Source organism: Enhydra lutris, unplaced genomic scaffold (genome assembly GCF_002288905.1).
Source record: "Enhydra lutris kenyoni isolate GAN:26980312 unplaced genomic scaffold, ASM228890v2 scaffoldscaffold38, whole genome shotgun sequence".
NCBI lineage: Eukaryota > Metazoa > Chordata > Mammalia > Carnivora > Mustelidae > Enhydra > Enhydra lutris.
In genome coordinates this window covers 1,576,771-1,598,010 of record NW_019154122.1, presented here as the reverse complement: position 1 = coordinate 1,598,010, position 21,240 = coordinate 1,576,771, and the positions used below count along the sequence as shown (strand labels likewise).

At 55.2% G+C, this 21,240-nt stretch overlaps 1 protein-coding gene across 2 annotated transcripts in view; it reads right to left on the bottom strand.

The window, feature by feature from the left end:
* Positions 1 to 12,771: 12,771 nt before the first annotated feature.
* Positions 12,772 to 21,240, bottom strand: part of LOC111154611 (runt related transcription factor 3) — a 58,312-nt gene continuing 49,843 nt past the window's right edge. For both annotated transcript variants that reach the window (XM_022514308.1, XM_022514310.1), the window contains 2 exons: positions 19,043 to 19,201; positions 12,772 to 13,996 (listed from right to left, as the gene is read on the bottom strand). In XM_022514308.1, coding sequence (XP_022370016.1) covers positions 13,464 to 13,996; positions 19,043 to 19,201 — 692 coding nt within the window. In that variant the 3' untranslated portion in view covers positions 12,772 to 13,463. The remainder of the gene's footprint in view (positions 13,997 to 19,042; positions 19,202 to 21,240) is intronic.

The following is a 21,240-nucleotide window of genomic DNA, read 5'->3' as shown; positions in this document are numbered from 1 at the left end:
CCCTATGTTTTCTGTTTTCTTTTTTTAAAGATTTTATTTATGCATTTGAGAGAGAGAGAAAGAGAGCATGAGTGGGGGGAGGAGCAGAGGGAGCAGTACAAGCAGATTCCGTATGGCGCGTGGAGTCCAGCACAGGGTTCGATGTCATGACCCTGAGATCATGACCTGAGCTGAAATCAAGGGTTGGATTCTCAACTGATGAGCCACCCAGGTGCCCCAACCCCTTTGTTTTCTTCTGAGAGTTTTATTCCTTCAATGTTTACATTTAGGTCTTTGATCCATTTTGAGCTGATTTTTGTATACGGTGTGAGGTAAGGGTTGAAACTCATTTTTCAGCATGTGGATCTCCAATTGTCCCAGCACCATTTGTTGAAGAGACTAGAAAGAGGCAATGTTTTAAAGAAAAATATCAAGTAAAATACTGGCATAGCTGATATGTACCAGATATGGCAAAAAGTGGGAAGGTGGTACTTGAGTGAGATGTTCTTTCTAGGGGGTTCTTGCTCCTTAAGGACTTCCTCTGTCCTTAGGACATGCTCTATTCACTAAAAGATGCTAGCACTAAGGTGATATGGCCACTGGTCTCCTACCCAGAAAGGCAACTTGGTAAGACCCCTGCCAGGTTTCCCCTCCTCTTCTTTTCCTAAACCTATATCTATGAACAAGGGGTCTCTGGGAGCAAAGGGGAGTGATCTCCCTCCCTTGCTCACCCAGTACCCAGCGCTCCCTCCTTTTCCCCTAACTGGATCTTGGTCCAGCTGCCAGGTCCGGCACCTCTCCTGTCTGGCCAAATGCAGTTCCAAAAACAACCTCAAGGGCATTCGGATATGTTTTCTTGCCTGGACTAATGACACTTCTGTTCACAGCCTGGACCCAAGTTCCCACTGGGTGGGGTGGCAGTCCTCACCTCCTGAAAGGTGGTGGAAGTGTGTGGTTTTTCCTTTTCTCATTTTGCTTTTAGAACCTAAGTACCTTTCCAAGTCTCTCTGGCCAAAAGATGACAAAAGGAGACCTTCTGGCCTCCCTGCCCCAGCCGAGAGACTCTATGTGCTGCCCATCTTCTCATCACTCACACAGTCTAGAAGTATTCGTTTCCTAGGACTATCATAGAAAAGTGCCTGACACTGAGTGGCATAAAATACCAGAAATGTATTCTCTCACAGACCAAAGACTGGAAGTCCAAGACTGAAGTGTCCTCAGAGTTGGTTCCTTCTGAGACTCTGAGGGGAAGTCTCTTCCAAGCCTTTCTCTTGGCTTCTGGTGGCAGCTGGGAATCTTTGGTGACCCTTGTCTTGTAGAACGTCAGTCCGGTCTCTGTCTCTGTGTCTTTTCCTCATATAAGGACACCATTGGATTGAAAGCTCGCCTGACTCCCGTATGACTTAATCTTAATTACATCTGTAGGGATCCCATTTCCAGATAGGATCACATTCTGAGGTTCCAGGAAGGACATGAATTTTGGAGGGGAGACAATGCCATCTGGGACACCAGGCAATGCCAAGGGCATAACTGGGAAAAGGCTGCAGCTGCCACTCCGTTTCTGAGCGCCTCCTGTGTGGTTCTGCTTCTAACAGCCTGGATCTGAGCCTGGGAGTTGGTGCCGACAGGAGCACTTCTTCCTCCCTACGATGGGGGTGACCAGATGTCTCGCTCATAGTCCTGTGGGCTGGCCCATGAACCAAACCTGTCATTTGCTTCTCTGTCAGTTGACTGTAGGGAACTGTCACCATGAGGTCATAGGTGTATGTCTAGGGATAGAGATAGGGATGACAGAAGCAGGTGACATGGGGAGGGAGGGTCCAACACACCTCTTCACCTGCTTGGTTCCTCTGGATCTTCCCAGTCCCGAGTCCAAGCAGTATACAATTTCTATTCTACACGGGGTTGCTGCTATGCCTCCTACTATTATGTCCTAAGGATGTGATCATCCCTAGCTCCACACTGGAAGCTCAGGTAATAGACTTTCTTCGTGTCCCAAGTGCTCAGTCTTTCTTAGGACCCAGTAGCAGACCAAACACTGTTTTTCAAAAGGAGAGTTGTTTTCTGCTGCTGACAACCCTAGGGGTCCGCACTAGCACACTTCTACCGGGTTCGCCAATGACTCCGCCCAATTTTCTTCTCTTGCTCTGTGGAATCTTCTTGATTGTGTGGCTTGAAGAGCAAGGCATCGTTGCTTGGACCTTGGCGGAGTTGTCTCTCTCTTTGTCTCAAAGCTGATAGCTTTCTCTAACAAAGGACAGTGAGGATGTGGAGAAGTTGGAAGCCTTGTGCTCTGTTGGTGGGGATGTGAAATGGGGCAGCCGCTGTGGAAAACAGTATGGTGCTCCTCAAACATTAAAAGTAGGACCACCGTATAATCCAGCCATTTCACTTCTGGGTATGTACCCCCGAGGATGAAACACAGGGTTTGAAGAGATATTTGTACACTCATGTTCATAGAAGCGTTACAATACCTAGAGCATGGAAGCAACCCAAGCGTCCACCGAGGGATAAATGAATGAGCCAGATGTAGTGCATCTGTACAATAGAATAATATCTGTCCTGAAAGAAGAAGGAGATCCTGTCATATGTTACACCGTGGATGAATCTTTTTTTTTTTTTTAAGATTTTATTTATTTATTTGAGAGAGAGAGACAGTGAGAGAGAACATGAGAGGGGAGAAAGTCAGAGGGAGAAGCAGACTCTCCAAGGAGCAGGGAGCCCGATGTGGGACTTGATCCCAGGACTCTGGGATCATGACCTGAGCTGAAGGCAGTAGCTTAGCCAACTGAGCCACCCAGGCGCCTGCGTGGATGAATCTTAAGGACATTATGCTAAGTGAAACCACTTAGTCACAAAAGCACATGCACCGTGTGAGTCCACTTAAATGAGGCACTTAGAATAGTCAAGATCACGGAGACAGAAAGTTGACCGCCAGGAGTTGGGTGGTTGTTGTTTAATGGAGATAGAGTTTCATTTGGACAAGATGTAGGGTTCTGGAGGTGAATGATGGCGATGGTTACATGACAGTGTGAATCTGTTTAATGCCACTTAGGATGGCTAATGTAGACTTAAAGTGATTAAGATCGTAAATTGTATGTTTTGTGTATTTTAACACAATTAAAAACATCCACTAGTGGGGCACCTGGGTGGCTCAGTGGGTTAAAGCCTCTGCCTTTGGCTCAGGTCATGATCCTGGGGTCCTGGGATCAAGCCCGGCATCGGGCTCTCTGCTCGGCAGGGAGCCTGCTTCGTCCAATCTCTCTCTCTCTCTCTCTCTGCCTGCCTCTGCCTACTTGTGATCTCTGTCTGTCAAATAAATAAAATCTTAAAAAAAAAAATCCACTAGTATTCTAATCACCTAGTAAACAGGGCAGAGTAGTATTCCCAAGTGTGGCATATGCTGCTTCCAAACTCAAAGAGGACGGAGACGGTGCCTTTAAACAATGGATTCCCTCCACGTTCTAGAGGTCAGAAGCCTGAAATCAAGGTGTCAGCAGGGCTGTGTTTCCTCTGAAGGCTCCTGGGGAGAATCCGTTCTCTGCCTTCTCTAGCCCCTGGTGCCTCCAGACATTCACTGACCAGTGGCTTCGTTATTCCAATCTCTGCTTCTGTTGTCGCATTGCTTCCTCCTCTTCTCTGTGTATCTCTTACATGGACATCTGGCATTGGATTTAGGACCTGCTCAGATAACCCAAGATGATACCCTCATCTTGAGATCCTTAAAGTGAAGACCCATTTTTCCAAATAAGATACTATCTACAGGTTTCAGGGACTGAATATGGACATATCTTTTGGGGGGCCTTTTTTTGGCCTACCGCATGGTAGAAGGTGAAAGGTACAACAATGTGTGTCTTGTCTCAGAGGTGACAGCTCAGCTTCAGCCCCTTGGCTCTCGATAGCTTCATCAACATGATGGACCCCTAAGTCTTCACAGGGCTTATCTTCTACCCTCGGACACACACGGGCTTGCCATTCTCTGCTCCCTAGATTCACAGCAGCAGGGGAAGGGGGCACCGACCCATGAAGGGCATGTGGGTAACTTTCTAGAAGCTTCCATGACCATGTCCTCGATCATCTTGGCATTCCACAGGCATCACCCACGTCCATCATGCAGACAATGCATGAGTGCTGGCTGCCAACAGCACACATCTGCTCCTTTCTCTGGAGACCTGCTCTCTGCCCAACAGCAGGGATCTTTCCTGGGGATTGGCAAGCCACAGTCTGGCTGGCCGACCCTGGAGTGAGTCCAAAAGTTGGGCTCTTGGTGGGGGAGGGGCTCCTCAATGGGCAGTTCATGCTCCAGAGGCCCCTGGGAGACCAGAGTGAGGCCTATCTCCAGCCCAAAGTCCTCGCTGATTAGCTCTCTCCCCTTGCTCTGTCCCCCTGCCCTCATTTCACTCCTGAAAGCCCATGGCCCACAGAGCCCGCCCTCCTGATCTGCCTCTGGAAACCTGAGCTAAGACATTCCCCTGGCCATGATCTGATGGGAAATGGGGCAGGGCCAGGAAGGTGTACTGCGGCCCCTGCCTTATAAGGGTCAACGGCTTTGGCTCCTCGCTGTTGCCAGACGTCACGAAGAAAGTCCTGACTAAATCAGTAGCTGCGTACCCAATTCAGGCCGCTGTGCGGGTCTGCCCACTGGAGAGACCACAGCAGGCCTGGCAGCTAAGATGGGCAGGTCCCGAGCTCCAGGCTTCCTCCAGTTCCCTCTCCTATTTTATGTCTTACAGCCCTTATTACTATCTGAGATCAGGTGACAGATTCGACTGTGGCCTTCCTCTCTACTGAGAGCCGCTGCTGCGTGGGGCTGGGACTAGGGACCTTCATAGCTGCCTCGTAGGCACCCAACGCTCCCAGGGGTGCTGAACCAGCACCCACCGAATGAATAAAAGAGCAGGCCATGTTCTTTCACTTGAAGTGGACAGAAGGGAAGAATTCGGGTTTTCTGTGGAGATTCTTTTTTTTAAATTTTTTAAAAAGATTTTATTTATTTATTTGACAGAGAAAGAGATCACAAGTAGGCAGAGAGGCAGACAGAGACAAGGGGAAAGCAGGCTCTCTGCTGAGCGGAGAGCCTGATGCAGGGCTCGATCCCAGCACCCTGAGATCATGACCTGAGCCGAAGGCAGAGGCTTAACCCACTGAACCACCCAGGCACCCTTCTGTGGAGATTCTAAATCGAAGACCATTTCTGGGGGTCACTGGGGCGGGAGAAATCAGGTCAAGGTAGGCTGTCTTTCAGGTGCTGAAAATCCCCTTGGCCCCGGCCAGCCCCTCACTGGCTGGTCTTCTTGTTGGGTCTGGCGCAGACCTAAAGGAAACACAACATTTTTAATAAAACCTCAGAGTCAATAAAGCCGAATGGTCTCGGTGCCTCTCTTGCCGGCCCCAGGTGTTGACTTTAGAAGTCAAGAGGTTGGGGTGTTGCCCAATCCCCGCGTAGTCCAGGGAGATATAAGCGAGGAGGGCCTGGCCCATTTTCTGTGAAAAAAACACAAAACAAAACAAAACTCACTGGGCCCTGGAAAGATTCCACCGCCAGCCAGAATCAAAGGTCCATTCAGAGCGACAGAACTCCTCACATTCGCTGCTAATGAAAACCAAATTTCGCGTCCCTCTGAGCATTTCCAGGGGCTGTGACTGGAAGGGGCCGCCATGGAGCTCTCGGCTACCCCTCCTGCCACCAGGAGGGCCCCACCGTGTTAAAATCGTTTTATGATAATATGGGCCTCGTATTTTTCTAATTTCAGGCATTGGTGATTTAGGACTGAGTTGTTTTCATGGAAAAAGAAATAGAACTTGTGTGAGGCAGGGCGAGACCGCCACCTTGGCAGATAGGCCCCCCTGTGTGCGGATCTGGGGGAAGGGAGCCCTGCGGCCCACCTCCAGGGAAGCCTCGTTCATGGGGCGTCCTCTCAAATGGGGAAGGAGGGCCTGGGGGGGTCACCAGAGGGTGCTGAGACACGGATTTCCGTCTTTTGATTTCCTGCTTCGTGACTCTGAGAATCACGACCCAGAAAGGCAGACACATCCCTCTCAGAAGCAGTGAAAGGGCCATAAAGTCTTGCATCCTTTCTGCTTCTGCTTTTTGTTTTATTTTTTAAGATTTCTTTGAGAGAGAGAGCACAAGCAGGGGGAGCAGCAGAGGGAGAGGGAGAAGCAGACTCCTTGCTGAGCAAGGAACCCGATGAGGGACTCCATCCCAGGAGTGAGGGTTCATGACCTGAGCCAGAGGCAGAGGCTTAACCAAGCCACTCAGGTGTCCCATCTGCTCTCAGTTTTTAAAACAAAAGATAAAAAATTAGAAAGCGATTTCTTTTTCCTTTTTTGACTTTTTTTCCTTTTGACTTCTTTTTCCTTTTTCCTTTTCCAATTTAATGATCAGTCTTTATGCAAGTATGAGCCCTGGGGCACGAACTCACATGTGCAGGAAATAATGCCTTTTCCCTGAAGTCAGTTATTACTTTTGAGTCCCTAATACCTTCAGCTGATGGGAAGCAAACAAACTTTTCAGGTATTGCTCCACCCTCACTAGGATTGGGAGGGAATTTTGTTCTTGGCCCTCAGTTTCCTCATCTGTAAAATGGGGATAGTGATAGCATAAACCTCAAGGAGCTCAGTTAAAAAGGACAAAATATTGACAACAGTGCTTGGCAGGCAGTATCAGTTATTGCTGTGGTTGTTGTTCTTATTTCAAAGATAAATGCCCAGAGAAAGCACAGAGTTATCAAGGAAGGCTTCCTGGAAGAGGTGATGCCTCAGCTATTGTCAAAAGCATTGGTCTAAATCTGATCTTGAACTTCTCTGCTTGGATATTTATCAAGGTCTAGAAGTTTAGTATGTGATCTCACTGACAAATGTGCTCATTTTGGAGAACTTTGGAAAACACCAAAAAATGAAGAATATAGAAAACAGCTATAACCCCATCCTTCCAGTGATTTCATTCTAGATTACTTTTGTTTCTATCTTTAAAATACATTATTTGATATACTGTTACACAATGTATATAAGGCTAAAAAATGTTTATCCCTAGAAAAGTGTTTACATATTTAGAGAAAAGAGAGTTCTAGATGGGGGAAAAAACACTGAAAATATTAACAATGATTATCTTTGAAGGGGTGGAATTGTGGTAAATTTTTCTTGTGTTCTTTTTGGTAATCTGTATTATCTCCTTTTTCTCCCATGACTATGTATTGTTTAGTGTGATTTTTTAAATTTTATTTTTATTTTTTTCGAGAGAGAATCTGAAGCAGTTTCCACACCTAGCACAGAGGCTGACACAGGGCTCAATCTCAGGACTGAGACCATGACCTGACCTGAAACCAAGAGTCAGATGCTTAACCGACTGAGCTACCCAGGCGCCCCATTATTTAGTGTAATTTTAAAATGTGATTTTACAATTTGTAATACAGAGAACTTGGGAACCTCAAACTCAGGGTCTTATAACTATTACATGTTCAGGCTTGGCGGAGAGTAGGATGACTGGACGAGCCTCTGAACCTGAAAGCTTTAGTCTGAGAGGCTGCCTGTGGCCTTGGGTGTCATGGTCAGGGGGCTGTCATGAGGCAGGACAACCTGTGGAGTGGGAGGTCAGGGAGAGGTCAGGGCTGTTGTTTTTGCACAGGTGGTATTAACTAAAACTCTTATTGCAAACTATTATTGCAACCTTGTCTCCGGTGGCTCCATCAGCTGCTACAAACCCTGAGAAACCCAGAAAGACAGAGCTGAGGTTTGGGGCATGGGGTCCTTCCTGTGACTTCAGGGCTAAAAGTGCCTTCGGAATGCTTTACTCCTCCTCCCGCCATTTTGCACAGGCTTTGCCTCCCTTTGCCTGGACTATTGCAGTAGTCTGTGAACAGGTCTCTTCACCAGCATGCAGCCCACATTCCATGCCACCACAGTGCTATCCCCTCCAACACACACCTATCTGCATGTGCCCCACACCTCAGATTGGCTCCCCAGTCCCTGCATAACCAAATCCCCTCCAATTGGCCTCAGGCCCCTGGGACCCGGGCCCACCTGTCTCCCCATCCTGTCGCTGTTACTCCTCCTTTCCCACCGCCACGCTCCTGTCCTTCGGGCCTGTGTGCAGGTGATGCCCTCTGCTTAGAAGGCCCAGCTGCCACATCTCTGCTGGGTGAACTTCCTGATCTTTCCATCTTGTCTCATCCTCTCACGTATTCCATGGGTTAGCACACCTGTTCTCCTGTCAGCCCTATGTGCTCCTCAAGAGCATGGCTGTGACTTATTTGCCTTTTCTTCTTGCTGTGTGGCAGCTGGTGGTATGATGGGGCTTGGGGCTCTGTTTGGCGAAAGAGTGAACAACCCTGGCCAAGGCCTTGCAGACATTAGGCCAAAAGAGCAGAGTGGCGTGGTGTGGCCCAGACAGCTGCCATCCATTAGGACGCCAGCGAGGCCACAACTGTTTCCAGCAGCCCATGTGGGCACAAAGGAAGGGTGGCTCCAGAAAACTGGCTCTGGGGCCGCTCCACTCCCCTTCCCCTGAAGCCTTCCTCCCGGCCCGGCCTCAGGGCAGGCTTTCTCTGCGGGTGAATATAAATATATAAAACAGCACAAGTTTAGCTGCAAAACTAAAAATAGGAAGCCTGGAATCCGGCCCCCCAGGCTCCTCTAGCCGCTGGACCACACAGGTGTGGGTGCGGATGTTGGGGGGTGCGCCCCTCCCCCTTCCAACTCCCCGGCCCTCATGAGGGAGGAATGGGGGCACTCCGGGCTTCCGCAAGGAACAGTTCATTCTTTCACTCTGGCTGCCCCCACTCCCATTTGTTTGACAGCTCATTTCATTTACGACCCCAAAATGAACCGACCTGCTGAGGTGCCATTCCCTGCTCACGTGGCCAAGCGGGTGTCTGGTGTGGCTGAGAGCTGTCCCCTGGGCCATGCTGGGGGGAGGGGGGAGACCTGGGTGCCTGTGTTTATGGGGTCTGTGTCCAGCCCTGACCCTCCCCAGGATACCCCCTGCTGACCCTCGGGCACGTGTCACTATCTCGGGCCATTAAACCCCCTCCAGGATGTCCCTCTCAGAATAGAAGCCAGAGCCATGCCCATGGCCCGAAGCCCTGCATTTGCAGGCCTGCTGGGGGCGGGGGAGGGGTGGGCAGTCCTCTGTCTGGGGCCCACATCCCTTCTCAGGGGGTGCCAAGCACAGCCCCGTGCCCAGGAGGCCACCCCTGGGAGTCCAAAAGCCTGTACTGCCACGCTCAGCCTGTGGCCAGGCCAGCACAGAGGCTGTGGGGCAGGCGTGGGGTTTGGTGACACTGTAGACACTCCTCAGCCCAGAGCAACTCCTGGAGCCTCCGAAATGGAATTCTGGAGGCCAAGGGGCTCCCAGACTCTGGGACAAAGTGACCTCCTCATCCTGAACGGGCTGCTTCCTGTCCTGAGCTCCTGATGGCAGCTCTGGGGACGTGGGGGCAACTGGCCAGGGCTCCAGGACTCCAGGCTTGCTGAACTAGGGCTGTCAACCTCTCCTTCAAGCTGTGTACACCGGGCCTTTAGCCATCACAGACCTGTGATTCCACACGCCCACTGTGGCTCGGCAGTGTGTGCTCAGGTACTATTTGAATAGAAAAGGAAGTTCAGACAGGGCCAGGGATCACCCACTGCTGCACAGCTGAAGCGGGGAAAGCCAATTCTTCCAACCAAGACATTTCCCAGGCCCTTCTGAGGACAAACCTCCCAAGATTAGGAAGTCCCTGCAACAACTGCCCTGAGGGACCCCCGCAGGCTCCCTGTCTGCTGCCACCTGCAGGCCACTGTGGTTACTGCAGCGCTTCCCCCACAGCCCTCAAGCTCTTGGACTGAGCCCCCGCGCCCCCCTCAACCAACCGCAAAGTCCCAGGACTTCTTCCTGCCTCAGTTTTCCCCTTGGAAGCGCTGGGCGTGCTGGTCTGTGCTGCTGGGGGAAGGCGATGGAGCTTTGAGTCAGGGGCTCTAGAAGCCACAGCTCCTCTCCCATCAGCTGTGGCACCAAAGTGTGGTGGGGGGGTGGGGTGGGCTTGAACTGTGGTCCCCTCCTAATTAATGTCCAAGATTGCCTACAAAGTGGCCCCAGCTCAACGCACTCATGGAAGCAGAGTGTTGGCCTGTTCGGGACCAGCCGTGCTCATCCCTGGCAGACAGCACCTGGAGCGCCCTCGCAGAAAAATTCTGAAGCTGTGGCTGGGGGCTTGCTGGGAGGCAACCTGCTGTCCCTTGGGCCCAAGGGGTGCCTTGGGGGCAGGGGCCTGGATCAAGGTTTTAGGCCCAAGAAATGGAAACTTCCTGTCGGGTGTTGGGTTTCAGGTAGACCAACCTAACGGAAAGGGGCAAAGTCTTGGGATTAGTGTTGAAGTATTCTCATTAGAGAATAAGGTCTGTTCTATGAAAATTCCCCTCGTCGGGTCCCACCTGGACAGGTACGGGGGGAGCAAGGGCAGGTCTCTTTGGTGTCAGGGACCAGGCAGGTCCCCATGTAGTCACACACACAGTGCCTGCCGCCAACCACAAACAACTCTGGGGAGATGTGAAGCCAGGTGACACCCCCCTCTTTGCACCTTAACTGTCTCATCTGCAAACTGGGGGAGTTGACAGAGCTGCCTGCTTTGTAGTTCAGACCGCGGCTAAACTGTCCCCGTGCCAGTGAACACAGGCCCCAGAGGGGGCCCCTAGGCTGCACACCCTCCACCCGCCTCTGCCCCTGCCTCCCTCCGAGCTGGGGGAAAAACATGGGGTACACTGCTCCTCCGGTCTACTTATGAATAGTCACAGGCCACTTGCAAGGGGCAGTGGCACCCTGAAGACCTGTTTGACATTCCTCCTGGGTTTCGGCCACACCAGGAGGGGGCCTCGCTTGCCCGGAGCGGTCTCCGTGGGCATCACTGATGGAGCTGGATGCAGGGAGGCCGGGGTGCTGGAGGTCTCCTAAGCAGTGGGTTTAGTCCGATTCCTGTCCCCAGAGGCTGCCCTGTTCGTCCTTGGCCACGGTGGGAGGTCTCCCTGCCCCCCCCCCACAGCTCTGAAGTCTGGCACTGGGATCCTTCAACACATCTCAGAGTTATATTATTGTAACAAATCAGTCAAAATTCCATTTTACAGTTAAATAGAACAGAGGACGGACAGTTTACCATACAGCAAGTTGTGCATCGAAAACAAACACCCTAAGCAAATTATAGTGCAAAGCAGTCCCCACCCTCCCCACCCCCCCAGCTCTGGGACGGTTTTACTGAAGATGTGCATGTGGCAGGTGTTAACACCTCGACATGACAATATGTCACCAAGGGTCTGTACCCGCCACCACCAAGTTTACAGTAATATGGTTATCAAAACTCCTCCATTTCCTTGTGCTTTCTAAATCAGTGTGTTCGCCTAAGACAACTTCAAAGCAGCCTTGTAAATAAGGACCCATTTCTAGCAGCCCGAGCTGTCTGCACCCACTATGGGCCTTAAAACCAGACTCGGTATGGCTGTCACCACTTTTAGTTGGGGGGGGGGGGGGGGGGGGAGGACCAGGGCAATGGATTTGCAGCTGCTTCCTGAGAAGGGGTGGGGAGCCCCCCCTGGGTGCAGGGAGTCAGCGGGACACCCCAGCAGCTATCTTGAGATGGAGACTGTTTTTTTCCAGTGAGGACAGGCCCAGAGAAACTGCAGCGGGCGGGGTGTGAGATCACCAGAAGGACTTCCTAACTCGCCAGAGTGCATAGCCCGGCACATCGCCTGCCCTCTGTTACAGGTTGGGGGCGGGGGTGGGGTATGGCGTGGCTGGCAGAGAGCTCTCACAGAGATGACAATGGAGGAGGGAAGGTTGTCATATCCACAGAGGATGTGGCTGAAACAATGACTGAAAACCACATGCAACACGCTGTCTAGCCCTGACAGGTTTTCTTGTCCTTTTCCACTTGCGCCTTTTTTGAACTCAACTCAGACTCGAGTATCTGTGTAGCCTGAAGGCCTGGGCAAGTCCTGCTTTCCTGTCTGCAAATTAAAGGGGCAACACTTTCCTCCCTGAGGCCAGGGGGTGTGCCATGCTGAGGTGCTGGCCGGCCCTTCTGCCCGCCACCCCGGCACCCCACCTCTCTACTTCCTCTTGGGTGGATATCTGAGAGCCGCAGATGTGAGTTCTAGTGTCACCTGGGGTTCCCTTGGGTCCCCACCAACGTGGGCCCTTGGGTGGGAGTAGGTGGGATGCCGGAGGGTCTGACAATGCCGCTCCCAGAAGGCAGACAGGATGCTGTTCGCTATGGCAGGGCTTTACCTCTAAGAGACCGTGGGTTTGAAAATATTTGATGTTTCTTATTCTAAAATCAGCTTTAAAAACTGGTTTTTGTTCAAGCCTGCTTTTGGAGCCCAGACCGGTTCAAGATGGAACGCTGTTAGAGGCTAGAAGATCCGGCCGGGCTGGCCCACAAGGCTGGGGTTTGGGAGTGTGCACAGCTTGGCTGGACCAAGGTGGGACAGGGATGCTGAAATCTGACCCCGTGACCTCTCACCAATGCCTTCTGCTAGGACCTCTCTGGGACCCGCGCTCTTTCCACAAATGGCAATTCTAAGACCAGCCTGGGGGCAAGGGTGGGGGGGGGGATCTTTGGCCCTCCACCAAGAGAACAGAGGGCAAACGCCTTGGGCTGGTAAAGTGCACGGAGGACCTGTCTGCAGCTGTTTTTCCTGGTTTTAGGGACCTGTTGCCATTGGCTAGTCTCCTCTGGGGCCTCGGACCCGCAGACAGCCGCGACAGGGTGGGAGTTTCCGGCTGTTAGGAACTCTAGGGAAGCAGAGCTGGTGGGGGCGGGGGGTAGGTCGCGGGGCGGCGGGTTGGGAGCCGGGGTGGGGCGGGGGGAGACTGGCTTGAGGGTGTTCTCATCCCATCTCTGCCAGTTGACTTCCAGGAGCCCTTGGATGGACCCTGTCTCCATCTATACAATGAAGGGAAACCCTTTCAGGGGTGGAGAGACCTTCCAGTTCTGATTCAATTTGCATAAATGCTAAGGAAGGGCTGGGCCCATGGGTACAGGGTCTCTGAGGAAGGGGAGCGGGTGGGGAGGTCTTTCCAGGGCCCCGTGGGTCAGAGGCCAAGCCGTGTGGGCAAAAGCCACCTCTCTCTGGAACAGAGATGGTCTCTGCCCAGGGGACCTGGGCCCCGTGATAGCACCGGGCATGGCTGGCGACAGCCAGGTCATTCCGGGGGCGCGGCAGGAGGATAACCTTTCCCACAGGAACGTGGGATGAGATGACAAGGGTCTGGGCCAGGGGCGGTGTCCTGAGGGAGGTCCCTACCTATCTGTACAATGACATGGCTGCACTGGATGCTCTCAGAGCCGCCCACCAGCTCTAGGCCCCAGGCCTTGTGGCCCGAGAGCCCATGGACTGGCCTGAGCGTAAGTCCCACTGCTGCTCAGAGCTTCGGAGCCGGGCCAGCCACTTGTCCGGAAGGTTCGTGGGGTCCCTGCCTCCGCTGGGAGCCGTCTGCTTAGACCCCGGGGGGGTCAGTAGGGCCGCCACACGGCCTCGTCCATGCGGCCTGGTGTGCTCAGGGCGGTAGGGGAGTTGCTGTGGCTGCCGTCCGCCTCCACGCTGTCGCTCTGGCCGCCCAGGCTGGGGTTCATGAGGTTGCCCGCGGCGACAGAGGCGCTGCTGGTGCAGGAGGCCAGCATGCGGGTTGGGGAGCGCTCTCCCCCGCTGCTGCTGCTGCCGGCCACCATGGAGAACTGGTAGGAGCCGGAGGATGCGCCGTAGTACAGGTGGTAGGGGGACGGGTTGGCCTGGAAAGGCCCGCTCTGGTTCTGAGGGGCCCCCGGGTAGGGTGGCGGGAGGTAGGTGTGGTGGAAGCGGCCGGTGGCGGGCATGCTGGCCACGCTGAGGCTGCCGGAGGGCGTGGCGCTATAGGGGAAGGCGGCTGGCATGGCCCCGGGGTAATGCATCCTGGGGTCGGGGAAGCGGCTCTCTGTGAACGTCTGCAGCGCTGGGAAGGAGCGGTCAAACTGGCGGGGGTCGGAGAACGGGTTCAAGTCCGAGGTGCCTGGGGGACAACAAGGGGGACAGTCAGTCATGGCCTGGCAGTACCCCAGGAGGGCCTCTTGACGAAACGACCTGTGGAGGGGCGCCTGGGTGGTCCTGCTGGTGGGGTGCCTGACTCCGTTTCGGCACAGGTTGTGATCTCAGGGCTGTGAGACTGAGCCCTGCGCGGGGCTCCAAGTTCAGCGGGCGATCTGCTTCAGACCCTCTCGCTGCCCCCTGCGCTGAGCACATGTGCTTCTTTCTCTCTCTCACATGAATAAAGAAATCTTAACGGGGCGGGGGGAAGACTGACCTCGGGGCTCTGGTTCACAGGTCATTTGCGGGACTCCCTGCTTCTATAGCTGCCCTGGCTCTTCCCGCCCTGTGCTGCTGGTGCGCTGGAACCTGCCTGACTCAGAATCCGGCCCCACATGGGAGGCAGGTGGGAGCAGGTGCCTGGGCCGTGGGTGGCCATGGGGACCTCCCCGGACAGGTGGAGAAGGGGGAGGACTTTTCTTTCTCCTCGTGGAGTCCTCTTTACAGCCCAGCAGCTCAGAGGCTGTCTAGGGCATGGAGGTGGGTGCCCCACCGGGGCCGCTGGGGGTGTGAAGAGCCACTTCCGCCTTCCTCCCTCCCCATTAATAGCTGGTAAGACCTCGGGTATGAAGACAGTCTGCAATGGTGCTCTGAGCTCAGGAGCTGCAGCTTGCTTTTATAGATAAGGCAACTGAGGCCCAGAGAGAAGGAATGGTTTTTCCTAATGTTGCCCAGGAAGGACTGGAGCTCATCGCGGGGCCTCTGCTTTCCACTTCCCTGCTGCTGGGTGCACGCACCTCCCCTGCCCGGGCGGGGCTCAGGCAGCTTCCCTCACCCCAGGCCTGGGCCTCGCCTCGGGCCTGGGGCTCCAGGTCTGTCCTGTAGACTGGGGCTGACTGGTGGCCCGACAGAGAAGAGACGCCACCTTCGCTTGCCTCAGCAACAGAGTGAGATGGTAGCCGGAGGGGCCTGGTGGCCCGGAGCCTGCCTTCACACGGAGGGACCCAGTGTTCAGCCCCAGTCCTGCCCTAGCGTCCGCAGGTATGGCTCCTCTCTGGACTCCCAGACAAGGGTCTCTCTGCCTCTGTCCCCTACTCTTGCAGTTGCAGAACCCCACCCCCCACCCCAAACCTCAGCATTCAAAGGGGCTTTAGGATTGAGTCTAACCCCTTCGGCAGGAAAACTCAGGCCCAGAGAGGGTGAGGCACTTGCCTCAGGGTTACACGGCACACTGGACCTGGCACAAAATCCTAGGGCTCCTGTTCTGAGCCCTGACATGTGCCTGATAGGTTGCTGTCCCGTCTCTGAGGCAGCCCAGTCCAGCATTGGTCTTGGGTCTGATACTTACTGGGCAAGTCACTTAGCTGCTCTGTGCCTCAGTCTTCCCACATGAAAAATACAGGCAGTGACAGTGCTAGGGATTAAGCGAGTTACTGCATGGAAAGTGCTTAGACCCGCACACAACAGAGGCCACTGAAAGTTTGCCCTATGCACCGTCTGGGACACCTTTTGCTCCGGGCACTCAGGAGAACTGCCCCACGCAGGGCCCTGCGAGGAGGAGTCCCTGACCCTCCTGCCTTGTGGCCTGGCCGAGGGGTGACTCTGGGCAGCAGCAGAGAGGTGGAGGAACCCTCAGCAGAGGTCCTAAGGGCAAGTTCGTCTGGTCCCCATCCCTCGTGCTGCCCCCACAGAGCAGGACGCAGAGGGAGACCATCCCTGTCACGTGGGCAGCTCCCGGTGGGCGCCGCCTGCTCTGACCATGGCTTGGCTGGGGCCAGCGAGCTGCAGGGACCCTCAGGCCTCTAGTTCCCCCAGCTCTGCCCAAGGTGCTGTGGGGTCTCAGGTGATACCTGTAACTTCTCAGGGCTTTGGGCTCTTCCTGACTCCACTGGGGGTGTTGCCTTAGCAGTGGGCTCTGGGTCTGGTCCCGACCGTGAATCAGAACAGAGCAATGCTCCCAGGCTACAGGTGGGTGGATGTAGGGTCAAGGGGCCAGATGACCGGGGCCTTCTGGAACATCTAGTATTCTCTGTAACAGGGCCCCTGGCCGTTCCGTGCTGCCCCGGAGTGCAAGAGATCAGAGAGGTGCTTGGCTCCCCACTGTCATCTCAGTATGACAGGGCAAAAGGCCTTGGGGGCAGGGGCTGGCTCCCCGAGCAGAGCCAAGCACAAGGCTGATACACCCACTCAGAACCCAGGAAGTGAGTGCCGCCCACGCCATGGGAGCGCCATTCTCCAAACAAAGGAAACCCAAGCAGGGACCCCAGAACACAACAGTAGGCCTGCAGCCCAGGAAACACAGGGCTCAGGAAGCTCAGGGTTGTGCAAGGTGGACCCGGGCCTGGTGTGTGTGGCCCCTGGAGTTCCCATGGGCTGTGGGCTCTGAGCTGGGCTCACCCAGACTGCCAATGTCCTCTCCTGCCTTGCTGCCAGGCTGGGGTGGGGAGGGGGAAGTATCTGCCCTCAGCACCCCTGTGGGTGCGGCCCCCATTCCCCCAGCCCAGTAGCCCCGGGAAACCCGAGCTGGTCGGCTGAGGAGCAGCCAGTCCCAACACTGGAAGGAAATGTTTATTTTCTTCTCCAAATTGCCCCAGCTGCTGCATAGTGCCTGAATGAGGCCTTTGAGCCATGAGAAGCCCCCACCGTGGGCAGCCACAGCTGAGGGGGCTGGGGGCTGGCGTCTGGAGGGGTCGGGGCCTCAGCTCTGCTTACTAGTGACCAAAGCCAGGGGGTCAAAGATATTAAGGGTCGTCGAGACAAGTGACGGTGGGGTGCCCTGAGGGGGATCCCCAGGATAGAGTCTGAGGGCAGGGGCTCATCCCACCACAGGGGCAACACCAATGAGGGGGCCCCAAACCCAGCCCTGCCAACACCCCTCGTCTCCCCACATTACAGATGGGAACACTGAGGTTCAGCGAGGTGAGGTTACCTGCCTGAGATCACAGCCGGTGCCTGACACAGACATCAGGTCTACCTAATGGCAGGTTCACTCCAGAGAGCACAGGTCTGGGGAAGGGGGAGAGCTGGCTGGGGCAGAGGGCCACATAGGCTCCCGTGGGGGGATGTGTGTGTAGGGAGGGGCCACAGGATGCCACGGAAGGGGAAGGACTGGCTCAGCCATGCCCCATACAGGCTCAGCCTCCTCTCCCCCCAGCCCCAGGTAGGGGCAGGGGTTCTGGCCTGGCCCTTCTGGACAGGGGGTGGGGAGGCTTGCCTCAGGCTCTTGTAGGCACTGATTTCAAAGCCATGTCCATGCAACTGTGGCCAGGGAGAGGTAGGTTTTCCTTCCATGAGAGCTGCTCCTCAGGAAGCCACTGTTCACCCTCACCTTCTAGATTCTGGGGTTCCCTGGCTGGGCTCCAATATGCACTGGGTCCCAGCTCTGCACATGGCAGGGAAAGGCCTGGAGTGTTAGGCTACTGTACCTTGACAAGGGCTGGCCTATGGGACATGGAAGCAAGGACGGCTTTCGGGCAGGGGGTGGGCAGGAACCTGGAGAGGAGATAACCTCTCCTGGTCTCTTGAGGTCAGACCCCCATGCGGCAAGCCCCCCTCATTGGGCTCTAGAACCACTAACTGTCTCAAACTCACTAGCCCATGGGTCTCTCCTCACCTAAGGGGCTCAGCAGGACCAAGAATAGAAGCTTCCTGTCCCGGGGGCGCCTGGGTGGCTCAGAGGGTTAAAGCCTCTGCCTTCGGCTCAGGTCATGATCCCGAGGTCCTGGGATCGAGCCCCACATCGGGCTCTTTCCTTGGTGGGGAGCCTGCTTCCTCCTCTCTCTCTCTGCCTGCCTCTCTGCCTACTTGTGATCTCTCTCTGTCCAATAAACAAATAAAATCTTTAAAAAAAAAAAAAAAAAAAAAAAAAAGAAGCTTCCTGTCCCAGAAAAGGGGCTGTACCAAGGCCCGGCCACTGTATCATGCCTGGCACACAAGGGCCGGGGGCAAGGCCTCCCTTATTGGAGAGCCCCAGTAAGCCCCAAGCTTGGCCTGGAGTCAGCTCGCACCCCTACCCCGGGCTCTTCCTGCGGGGGGCCCCCTCGTCTGCACCCTCAGCAGTGCAGGAAGTTCCTGGGAGTAGGTGCTATGGGGACTTTGGACATGGTCATCGATGGGCTCTGGGCCCCACAAGTGGCTCTTCATCTCTTAGGCCTCAGTTCACTCATCTGTCAGATGGGTCATAAGCAGGCCCCACACGACCGGGAAAGAATGGCCACTACGGGATGTGGCTCTGTCTGGCACTGTGGACCAGGGCTCTCTGCCCCCACCCGGTCCAAGGGCCCAGAGAACAGTCAGTCCTCCTCACCCGGCCGTGTATGGACCTGCCCCGTGTCAGGCACCCGTCTACTCTGCAAGGCCTCAGTGTGCCTGCCACATCCATCTGGGCAATGGGGACACAGACACTGTCTGGGGCCCCAGCTGAGAAGCCTCCCTCGTCTTTCCTGTTTGGAAGAAGTCTCTGGGACAAGGGGGGACTTTTCCTAGGTGATGCTGGGTGTCCCCAGGGCTGCGACATCACTTTGACATTTACAAAGTTTACCTGAGTGCAGTCATGGCATTGGAATGTTGCCCCAGCCCCGGGCAGAGGCACCCACCACCGCCCCTCCCTCAGATAGGGGACACGTGGGCTCTTCGGCAGGGACAGGTCTGTCACAGGCTCCTTAGACAAGTCATGCCCCAATTTTAATGGGTACACTGGGGAATTAATGCCCATGTCACTCAGGAGACGGTGAGCTCCCGAAGGCAGGGCCTGTGTCTATCCGTGCGGGTCCCTGGGGACCTGCACTGCGCGTCGCATGTAGAGGGTGTTCATACGTGGTTGCTGAGTGACTGAATGAAGGGCCTATCCCAGGTCTGGGCAGAGTATCCCTGGAAATCATCTGTAGGAGGCCATGAGCAGGACTGTCCTCCTTCATAAAACAAGGCAGTGCAGTGAATGACCTCCAAAGGAGCCTTTCTTCTGGGGAAGCAGGGCCATGCCCAGGGCCCCCTCCACTGCCCCCCCCACCCCCCGGCTCCCCCTGTGCCGTACCTTGGATGGGGGTCTGGGCCTGGCTGCTATAGTGGCTGGTGGTGCTGATCGAGCCACGGGGACTGGGCGTGCTCGGCGTCACTCGCATGCGCAGCCGTTCCAGGTCCCCGAAGCGGTCAGGGAATGGCTTGGTCTGGTCCTCCAGCTTCTGCCGGTGCCCTGCAGAGCATGGGGAGCCCATCAGTGCTAGGTCCCGAGAGTCTCAGGGGGACACCACTGCCTCACTCTGCTGGGAAGTTCTCCCCGAGGTCCAACCTGAGACATCCGTAGGACAATCCTCAGATGACTATCAACCCCTCTGCTGAGGTTCCCCACGGGCTTTCTGGATAGAGAATGGCCATGACATGCTGCCTTGGGGCTGCCGTGATGGTCTGTCTCACCCCTGCTTGCCTGCTTGAGTAGGAGTACATGTGCTTCTATCTGAACCTCTAGAACCCACTGTGCAGAAGGGGAAACCGAGGCAGCAGGCCTGTGTAAGTGGCTCAAGGGGGCTCCTGTGGGACTCGGGCTGTCACCCTCTGCCTCCCAGTGTCCCAGACCCCCCACCCCGCCACTGCCCATATCTACAAGAATAACGGGACATGGCCCTGCAGTGGGACCACCAGCTGCACCAGCTCTGAGCCACCCTGGGACCTCTAGGGTGCGCCTCTCCTGTCCCCGCCTCAGACAGAAGGGAAAATCCAGGGGGATGAGAAGAGACATGGGGCACTTCCGGGCGGGGCTGAGCTCCCGCCTCTGACTAGAAGCTGTGTGCAGGGGACCAGTGCCCCTGGCTGGGGGCATCACACCTGGAGAAACTGTTAGCATTCCCCATGACTTCCCTCCCAGGGCCCACTCAGGAAGGGGCCCAGCTTCATCTCCCAGGCCCCGGGGGTGTGGGTCAGGTCAGGTGCTCATGCCCCTGCCTCTGTACAGCTAGCTGAGGCTCCCCTCACGGCTTCCTGAATGACGTCAAGCTTGCGGGGATGCCCCCCCACGCACTTTTTCAATTATTCATTTTACATTTCACAAGCGACACATGAACTTCTACAAAAATGAAAGCATTACAGAATTATAGGTCAGGCTAATGGCTCCTTTGACCCACCCTAACTTCTGGGCAGGCCCCCACATGATCGGTTTGGTGGTCTTTCTTTCCAGCCTTGGAAAGATGTGTTTTCCAGCATGGAAAACACAGAGCAAGTTTCTCACAGACCCTCTTGAACGGTCTCAGCCTGGTCTGTCATTCTCCAGCTCGCTTTTCCAGTAGCCAGAGCCCCCCCTCCGTTTCCCGATCTGTGAAATGGGGGGAGTAACCTAGCCCCACGAAAACAACAGAGCTCCTGCTCTACCTTGGGAGCCCTCCCTGCCTCAGAGGGAGGGCTCAGCGAGGAGGAGGACCGAACACTCAACACTCGCCAGCAGATGTCCCTTGTCCTGCCCGTCCCGGCCCTGGAGGCTGCAGCTCACTCAGCCCGTCATGCCCTAGGATGGGTGATCACGTGGTTTTCCCATTTCTTCCGTTATTCACGTGCAGCCCTCCCAGGAACTGTACGTGTATGGGCCCTCTTCACTGATCAGCCAAACCCCAGCCGTTAGCCTCCTCTCCACCTGCCCCAGACCAGGATCCCAACCCTGACCCTGAGGCAGGAGGCCAGGCAGGCAGGGCGGCCAGGTTCTCCTTTCACAAAGAGAACTGCAGCTCAGAGAGGTAAAGAGGCTTGCCCTCAGTCAAGCAGCGAGGAAGGGAGAAGTATGTCCTGTATCTGGGGTCCCTCGGAGAAGAAACATGGGGAGCGGCTAAGGGAGAGGGAAGGCTTGCCTGAGTCCTCGGGTCTGCGGTGACATGCCAAGTTTTCTAGACTGACAAGGAGGGAAGAAGAGAGAAGTTGGTGGGAAGGAAAACAGAAGCCCTCACTGTCCGTCCTGAGGCCTGGAAACATGCTGGGGGCCTGGAAAAGCATGAAATGACTAGTGACCGCCTTGGGAATGAGGAAACCGAGCTGGAGGCCTCAGAATGGGTTTGATTCCTGATTTTCAAAATGGAGATGTGATGGATTCTGGCATCAGAGACGCCCATGCTCCCTACCCATCCCTGCCTCAGACAGGCATCTGAGGGCTCTCAGAGATGAGCATGTAGTCCTGGGAGGGCTCAGCAAGTCATCAAGAAGCAGGGAACCCACTCTCTCCTCGGAGGATGCCCCAGACCTGGAGCCCAAGGG